Raw genomic sequence first — 9,742 nt, 5'->3', positions numbered from 1 at the left:
GTATATTATATTAAAGCTAAGAAATATATATCATGCCTTTTTGGTTATTTTTAATCATATTTCTTCATAAATCCTCCCTACAGTTTGCTTTTCGGAACTCGTTCTCGTGCAATTTGGTTTCTGTGATTTGCATGCGAATTTCGGCTGAAAGGCAAAGCCGCCGTTCCGTCAAAAACCCGAACTTGTGAAGGAAAATGGGCCTGAAATACACACACGAATGCCTGCTTCAGTTATGACACACACACGAGTGTGTTTTGACCTTCTTAATGTGCATAATTTCGGGGTAGTCGGAGTTGTCGGGCTTGTTGCCTAATTGCAAGCATGCAACATGGCGCACAACTGGGCATCGATTGCATGCCCCGTAAATCTTCCAGGTCTCAGGGTATTTTTGGGTTGCGATTCGGCATTACTTCGCCCTTTGGTTTGTGTGCAGCACGGCGGAGTGAAGGGGCAGGGCATTAATTTCATATTATCAGTGGCCCAGCGGCTATAAAACGCGAGACCCGAACGGAACTTATGGCCTGTTGTGGCAGCTAAAAGGATTCAGAGGAAAGAAATCCGACTAGTTTTTACCTGTAAATTGTTAAATAAAATAAAATTCATAGTTCTATTTTATTATTTTTATTTTTATTTTATTTATTTACCATATTTAAAACAAGGATATACATTTATAATAATACTTTTCTAAGCCGAAAGGTTAAAGCCTCTATATAAAATTTAAATGACTTGCAAAGTCAATTTGCAAAATGCCCTATAGTTATTATTTAAATGATAAAATTATACAAAGTTGTAATATAATTTATTTCCTATTCTTGAAATTTGTTTTCACAATTTTCTTTTTTAATTCTAAAGGGTAAACAAGCATACCCTCTTAATCTTATGGTACCTAGTAAAAACAAGAAAGAAATGGCCACAGTCTAGCGTTCTTTGGGGCCCCCAATTTAATGGCAAAAACAGAGCCGGACTCGAATTTGAGCTAAGGCCAAAAGCAAGTACGAGAGCACTACCTTCTGGCCGCGTTTTGCCTCTACTCCGCTCTGCCTTTTCCCGCTTTTCCTGGCTCGGGAAACTTTTACTAGCGCGCATTTTCAATGAGCTCACGTGCTCACTCTCCCTTTCGCTTGCCCCGCCCCGTGCGGACACAATTTCACAGCGAAATGATTTCCAAAGAGCTCCCAGGACCGGCTTACTCGCTCTTTCACCTGGCCTGCTAGAAATTTGAGCGCTGAAAGATGCAAATTTACTATGCTCCAAAGTCGAAATAAATATTAGAGTGCAGTGGGCCGGTCTCGCAGAAGGTGCTCTCGCCCTGGTCAGCCCACTTCGCCCGCTTTCTTGGAAATTAACGTTTGCACTGGGTTTATGGGCTCCGGCTTCGTTTCGGGGCCATAAAACTTGTTCGTTCATAAATCATTCACAAAATTATTATCATTATGGAACTCGCCTTTGGGGGCAAAGGGTTAAGCGCGTCAGGCAAAGATTTTCCCTCCACCCCGCCCATTTCATCCCTACTCTACATTTTTTCAGACCTGTCCCAACGTTGACTTTCGTTTTTTCAATTTTTCACCATCAAGCCCGCTTGGGTTCTATGTATGACAAAAGAAAAATGAATGTTGCATAGATTGGCGGCGTGGAGATTTTCCTCACTTCCTTTATTCCCTGAATATTTTCGTTTTTTTTATGGCTTATCGTGACATTTGAAAGCTGCCTGGCAACTTTGATAATTTTACACTTAATTTCATTTATGTTTTCAGCTCTTTGCGAATCATCTTGATCCTTTATCATCGCCCATTTCTGGCGCTCTGGCTTTTCGAGGGTTAAAGTTCGGCTAAGCGATGCATTTCAATCTTCAGCAACTTTTCTGCAAACACTTTCTTTCTCGGCAGCTCTGGCATGTAACAAGTATATTTCGTTATTGATATGCAGCCGGGAGTTCTTGTTTTCTTGCGGGCCCCGAAGGGTAAAGCGGATCTGCGGATGTTGGCTTAAGGAGTACTCTTTGTTCAGGTCCATGTGGCTCTTGGCAACATCCTGCCACACAAACAGTTCAGGATGGCAAGATGACTTGATTTTTATGTATTTTGGTTGGGTTTCCATACTAATATGTATTAAATCTCTCATTCTAAGTGAGTTAGGAGTGCAAATTCGAGTTTTAACCAACTGGAAATGCATTATACCATGCCAAATCGAATCAAATTATAGCCCATAGATTCTGTTCGCTCACGTAGCCGCTCAAGCGCCCTCGAACTCGATACCGCGCAAAGCCAGTTAGCAAACTTTGATGCCCGGATATTACTCAGCCAACTGAAGGCCAAACCCCACTTAATTCCCACTCGCATTTCAGCGGCAATAGGAATCGCAACTGCAGCTGAAGTTTTTGCCTGTGTCGAGTGCATAAATCTTGCAGTGTGCGCGAATTACTTAGGGCAAAAACAGGCGAGCAAACTTTTAGCGGAGAACAAGGAACTAAGTCACGCCTACTTGAGAAGCTGCCAATGTTTTCGATATACGTACTGGATATAGTATAGAATATACCCTCCTCAGAGCCCAATCCCCATCCCCATACCTAGACCATCCTTCCTGAGTATGTAAAATAGCAACAAGCGCATTGTGAACACGGAAATTGAATCGAAAAGCTACTCCTGCTGCCTTAGCCGGGTTCTTGCGGCAGTTTGCCGGGGCTGCGGGCCAACAAAAATACTCTTGCTATAAAGTTAAGAAAAACAGCAGCCAGGCAAATGTCAGAAGCGGCTGGAGAAAAACTTTCCACAGGATCTGGGGTGCTGGGAAATGTCGGCCGATTGGTTTTACTGCCCAACGAATTGAGATTCACCTCCCTTTTTCTCACTTTCAGCACTCTATCCGCTAGCACGCTGGTGATAATATTATTTACAATAAAAAATAAAAAAATTTCATATTCTAATTTGAATTAGCAAATACAATTTAAATGTATATTTTGTGATTAACTAGAAAAATGAATTTTTTCCGAATTTCACAATTTGAGAACGTGTATACCAAATCCAATAATGTAAAATAATGAACAGAAAATGCATGGCATGTTCTCACATGCAATTTTATTTGCATTGATCTGCCATTTTTTTTCTAGCCCCTCCGAGTGAAAAGCAATTTTTGGAATATTTGGCCCAAACTATTCGAGCAACAATTTCATGTTTTCTATTGCAGCATGTGCTATTTTGCAACTAGTAGTTTCCATTTTGTACTCAAAAGCATAGTTGCAGCTCCGAAACTCCAACTCCTCGATTTCATCCCCAATTTTCATTCAACATTCTTCTTGCGGAAATTTCGCTGCTGGCAGCTCAATCTTTTTCCACAGCCACAATACACCAATTTGTTTATATTCAATTGTTTTTCATTTTCAATTGGCTACATTTCCTTTTTATCGATTTATTGGTGGCTATTTCGAAATCGACATTTTAGAAGCATTTCTATTTAAACATAAACGAATTAAAGTTTAAATTGGAGAGCACATAATTATTCAGGTAATATCTTATAATTGTAGATTTGTGGTTCTTAATTGTTTAATAGACTAGTAGAAAGGGCGTATGTTAAATTTCCCACAAGGAAATTGACCCAATTCTAAATCCATAGCCACGTGGCTGAAAGTCTACTCCCAATTGTTGTTACCACTTCTGGGCTGACCTCAACTTAAACTTCACGCACATGGGGAATATGATATATTTAAAGTTAATGTGTGGGCTCCCGAGGGAATATCAAAAGGAAAACTTGGTGAAAAGGGTTGGTAATAGGAAGAGGGAACGGTTTTACACGCAAAGAAAAAGAGCTATACCTTTGAAGTGTAAATGAAGTATACTGAACGGAATAAAATTTGTTATGGAATATTTTATGATAATTTTTGCTCTGTGTACTGGACACCGGATATGACTATGTGCCTCGGGTGACATTGTATTTGGGCCATGCTGACAGCTCCGATATGTTGTGCCTTACATTCATGTACCCCCGCTCTTCCAACCCCTGAGAACTGGGCCTTGTATCTCGGCTCCTGTCAATTATGAACGGAGGACGAAGATCCTACGCAGCTGCCAGAAATTATTACATCAACTAATTGCAATTGGCAGGGAGTGAGTGCGGATGGGGTGGACCACCCACCCACACGGCTGGCTTCTGGATTGGACGGAGGTTTCTCGGGGCGGAAAAAAGTTGAGCGCAAATGAGGCAAAAAACGTGGCATACTTTTCGGCGCCCAGCCTCTCATCCGCGCGTGTTTGTGTTGGTTTGTTTGCAAACGCTTAAAGGCAAGGCAAACCATGTCAATGACATCTGACACGTGACCCTTTTCCCTCTTCACATCCTCCACACACACACGTACACACGCACACACAAGGAGGGTCTCACGCACACACTTGCGCCGGCAGCCATAAAGCAATAACCATAAACATTTTGTCAGGGCATCCAGAAGTTGTCCCTCTTTGTTGCAGTGCAGATTGCGTAAATTAAGGTATATCAGGCCAGGCATAAAAAACAATTGAATTTAAGTTAAATATTTAATAACAATGATTTTTATGAATCTTAACTAAAACGATTTATTGAAAAAAGAGTTGAATTCCATGAAAAAGTCAAAAAATGGTGACAGTTTACAAATAATCCTCTTAACATTTAGTGTGTTCCGATCGAAAGCCACTACTTTTATTTTTCTCTTCTTCTTCATTCTTTTACAGAGTTGCAATCTTGTAAAACTACTAAAATACTAATAAAAAAGTGTGACCTTAGTACTATAATACTTTTATTTAATCGGAATTTTGATGTAGGAAAGCACACCTCAAGTTAATTTATAAATTGTATATAATGGGTATTATTTTGTTGAGAAATCACAGATCCCTTCTCCTTCTCTTACGCTAGTTTTTTCGGGTGTCGTTCCATCGTGATTAGATGCGATTGTGCGCGCAATTGAGCGAAATTGATGGCAATGCCATTAAAAGGTATGGACCTTCGCCCAGCACCACGCCCCCATCACACCACCCACCACCCCTAGACTCTAGGACGACCCCCGCTTTTCCGCTAAACGCTGCATTGGTTTCACTTAGGACGTCACCATCATCGCTGCCATCGCCATCGTCGTTCATAATTAATTTTCTAGTGAATTTACTTTCATGGCGTTTTGGCTGGCTGAGAGTGGAGCTGTTGGGGGAAAGTCCTGCCGCTTCCCAATTTCCGCAAACCCCAACCCCCCGCCCGCGCTGTGGGCACATGAAAGTTGTTTCAGCTGCGGCGTTTATTTTAATTTGAAAACTATTTCCCCACGCCTGCCGTCGCCTTCCTGCTTATGCTCATTATTTTCGCATGACTTTGGCTAGATTTTTATTACACGATTTTCCGCGATATTGCGTATACGCAGCGTACGCCGCTTACGTTTTAATTTGTATATGGCGTGTGGCCAGTAACTGGCCAGCGACTCCGGTTCAGGGGCTGCCCCCGAAATCCAAATCAGTTATAAATATTAGCACACAGCCCCCCTAATGGCAGCATAATTGTGTGGCGTGCCAGGCTTTTGGCGAGGCCAACATTTCGATATCCACAGGGTATGCAAATACACGGCGAAATAGCCGGCGCAGTTAAGAGCGCAAATTATTTGCACGAAAATATTTTTGGGCCCCGAAGACTGGAGGCCGCCGGGCAACTTCCGGAAAAGTCGCCCAACCTGCCACTTGGCGTGTGTGGCGCCCATTTCGCTCCTCGGGGAGTCGTTGGCCCAGCCAACTTCGAACTGCCAGTGGTGGCGATTTATTTTTGGGCTCCGCAGGAAATGGAAACCTGCGGGGCGCGGAAAGTAAACCGATAAAAACGATTTGCTTCTCCTAAGTTGACAATTTATAACCTTTCTTTAAGGTTTGAAAACAGGGATCATAAGGGATCCTGAACTTAAAGAATGTCATAGGTCGTATTCATCAAGATATTCAAAAAGTCCTTTTAAAACAATAGTTATAAGAGGGTTAAGCTTTATAGTTTCAATTACAAGAAATAAGGTAGAAAGTTTTGTATTTTAATATTGATATAAACCCTTCAAAATAAATGTATAGCCAAGCTTCAAAAAGGCTGAATTGCCATCACTACCGCTAAGGACATAACAAAGGAAAATAAAACTGAAAAGTGGACTCCTTCGCCAGGAGTATCTGAAGTGGAGGTATGGCATTTCTGCAGCCCGGCAATTACCTTTGATTGGTCACTTAAGCAGCGTTTGTGTTTCTGGATCGTGTTTTATTGGCAAATGATTTATGGGAAGTTATAGAGCAGACACAAGGTCAGTGTGGCGATAAACGGATAATTTTCCAGAATTTCAACTTGAAAATTTGGGCACAACACTCTCGAGTCAGGATTGAGGAGGGGCTTGGGTTGACACAGAGCACTGATCGCTCTCGAGTTTCTGGAATACAGCGGCGGCGGACTTGAACTGCTCCCTTTTGGAGGAGTTTTTCAGGCAGGTTGGGGAGTGGTCGGCAGCAACTTTGGTAACCGGCTGAACCGAATTGAGGGCCAAGGGCTCCGTTTGCATGGCTATCTTGGCCTCAAAAAATAGCTTGGCGCCACTTACGCCCACTTGAGACACGTCCACCGCTTCTTTCCTGGCCAACCGCTGCTTTTCCCGATCCTGAAGACTCCATTTTCGCAATTCCAGGCGGTTCAGCAAGGTGCCGTAAACGAGCAGCCCCTGGCAGAAGTTCAGCCGACCCTCCTGACTTCCCACCACATGGTGCATGACATTCTTGGCTGCCAAGTGGGTTTGTGGCACCTCCAGCTTCTCCAGGAACCTCTTGAGTTCTCCCAAGGATATATACCCATCCCGGTCTTCATCCACCTGCAAAAAACGGGTAAAAGCGGTGTCTATCTCGGTGCGATTGAACCAGGCGGAGAAACGCTGGTAGACTTCATCCAAACTCAGCTCGATGTCGCACTCACTACCCTCGGGCGTGATGTCCAGCTTTATCTTCTCCATCACTACCCTGATGGAGGAGCCAGCCTCTCCGATATATTTGCCAGAGGCGGGATCTTGTGCCTGGTATAGTTCCCGATTGTGACAGGGATCCGTGAGGGAGTCGAGATCAACGCCACTGTCCAAGCTCAAGGTGGAAGCGTTGCGCAGCTGCCGTTTGAGGATCGATTGTCGGATGTACTTGTAGGAGCAGCAGGAAGTGAAGGACGACCCGGAAACCAGCTCCCCTTCGTCCTCCTCTACAAGGCTGATGTCCCTGATGGCAAACTCATTGGACTCTTCGAGCTCTTCTGGTGCTTCGGAGTCCTCTTTATATGTCACCTCCTCTGGTTCTCCTAAAGATTTCGCCGCCGCCTCTGCAGCCTCGAATTTTTCTTCAGAAATCTCTGGAATTTTGAGTGCGTTGATTATCTCATCACAGACCTCAGCCTCTAACCACCTCTCCAGCTCTATTTTCGGATCGGTTTGGAGCGAAGTCTGACTGTCGTTCGACCTTGCTGCTGGGATTTCGAACTGGTCCCTGACGTCGACTGCCTCTGACATAGTCCGCAGTTGCAGTTACTCAAGTTATTTCATAAAGTTTGAAAGTACAAAAATAATTTACCAAAAGATTTACAAAACTAAAAAGGTACAGAGCTTGTGTTTGTTTGGTACCCTACACTTTTCCTACGTTTTCTGAACTGATTTGTAAATGCTCCTGTGACAGTTAAGTCAACTAGGTTGGAGGTATGTGATTGCTTTAAATGTTTAAAAAATAGTTAAATATTTTGTTAACTTATATTAAATATATAAGTTTAACTCTGTTGTTGGCTTTCACCCCACCTTTGTATATGCAAATGTCCATAACTTTGTGCACCCCTGCGTATGCGGAATAGTTGCCAAGGTTGTTTGTTCATTAAACTGATTGAATGGCTTTCGTACTCCCCACTTGAGGGGTCAACATTTTTTACGGTCGGGGCCCCGGTCCACTTCGGATTAATGGCTAAGGACGAAATTTCGGCACGTCTTTTCGGTGCGGGCCCTGTTAACATGCCATGGCCATAAACAGTTAATTAAGCTTTTATTGGTTACTCTTTTTGTTTGGCTTTCGGACCGGCCGACTGGTAGGCTGGCTGACATTTCACGTTTTATTTGTCAAACAAGCGGCCAAAAAGTGACGACCATAAACGGTGACCCAAGTCGCCTTGGCAGCGGCCCTATCGCCTGATCCACCTCCGACTGTCGGAGGAGCTATTGCCGTGTTATCCCCCTTTTTCGGCCCGGCTTATTTATTCACTCATTTCGTGTGCAAAAATATTTGGTGATAACGAGCTGGCAGCCCACGGCTACTTGTCATGTTTAAACCACATTTATTTGCCGCTGCCTTTGGCCCGGCGACAATAAAAAAGTGTAGGTATTACGTGTATAAGTACGGGAATTTTTGTTTCGCCGCTCTTTTATTTATTTGGCTCTCGCTTTTTCCTGGTTGGCCATACAAGAAGAACGGGCGGCGAGAAATGTCAGCAAAAAGTTGCAGGCTTCGGCATTTAATTTACATAGCAAAGTTTTCCTTATTTCGAGAATGCTGATTATAAAATTGCAGGCGAAATGGGAACTTGCCGAACCGCCTGGCAACTGGGTTAAGCCAAGGAATCGACAACAAGCCGAAAAACGAAGGGCCATGGAAAATTCTCGAAAGGCAGATGGCTGCCGAAAGTTTTTCAGATCTTTAATCAGATCATCTAGTTCAGATTTAATGTAAAAGTACAATATAAATATTTATATTCTGCAAATAGAATATTTACTCATATTGCTCGTGATTTTATTTACCACCTTTTTTTCAGTAAACGTAACACAACGAGATTTCCGTTTCGGGAATACCTCGCACCTGAAGAAAGGCTGCTCTCGGCCAGGAGAAACTTTTGGCCTGGCCCAAAAGTGTCAAAACAACTGGCTCGGAGGCTGCTCCGCCCAAAGAAAGTGTAAGTTGTTGATTTCCTAAGCCAGTGCCAGCAGAGGGGAAAAACAGGGGGCATCCTTGGAAGTGGGAACACCCACAAGAGCAACTCTGTGCTTGGCCAATGGCCAAAAGTCATTTTTTGCCAGTGGATTCGCTTTCGGGCAGTTCATGAAAAACAGCAAGTGAAATTGAAATGCAGGCTGGTGCATAAATTGCCGCCCAGCCAGGCGGTAACAAACATTTTGGGCAAACAAATAAAATGGCCGACTGCCGGTCGATCATAATTAATGATTGGCACTGGCACTTTTCTCGTCGGGGGTGAAAAATAATAAATCTCAATATAACTCAAGTGACTGTAACAGTCTAAGCCTTGACATTTGATGGAAGGGTTGGTACTTTTTGAGGCTCCTGCAGCAACCGTTTGTCAAAGAAGGTCCAGCTCAAAGCCCAAAACACTTGGCCCAGGTCCAGCTTTCACTAAAAAAAATAATAAATATTTGTATATTTACTTGGTTTTTCCCTTTCTTTAGCCTGGAGAGCCAAATTGATTGCTTGAAAATTTCAGCCTCATTCCCGGGCATCTTCAGTCATTCGGAGCCCTTGCCTTTTTTCGCCCATTTATTTTTTGTTCGTTTGGGATTTCACTTAATTGAAACCTTAAATGTTTTTGCATTGCGTTTGCCTACAGAGTGAAAGGACGCCGCAGCCCGAACACGCGGGCAGTCGCACAGATACAGGATGTGAGGGCCGAGGGCCAGAATCCGTCGAGCTAAAAAGTTCGCTTTTTTGCGAGGGCCCACAAGCACACATGAGCGAAAAACACACATTTACAAAAG

At 43.4% G+C, this 9,742-nt stretch overlaps 1 protein-coding gene across 1 annotated transcript; it reads right to left on the bottom strand.

Moving 5' to 3' along the window:
• Positions 1-6,213: 6,213 nt before the first annotated feature.
• On the bottom strand, positions 6,214-7,656 carry LOC108031200 (EF-hand domain-containing protein D1). Its single transcript, XM_017104423.3, has one exon. The coding sequence runs from the start codon at positions 7,508-7,510 to the stop codon at positions 6,347-6,349; it is 1,164 nt and encodes a 387-aa protein (XP_016959912.1). The 5' UTR covers positions 7,511-7,656; the 3' UTR covers positions 6,214-6,346.
• Positions 7,657-9,742: the final 2,086 nt, after the last annotated feature.

The sequence above is a fragment of the Drosophila biarmipes genome, chromosome 3R (assembly GCF_025231255.1).
Source record: "Drosophila biarmipes strain raj3 chromosome 3R, RU_DBia_V1.1, whole genome shotgun sequence".
NCBI lineage: Eukaryota > Metazoa > Arthropoda > Insecta > Diptera > Drosophilidae > Drosophila > Drosophila biarmipes.
This window is presented reverse-complemented; position numbering and strand designations above follow the sequence as displayed.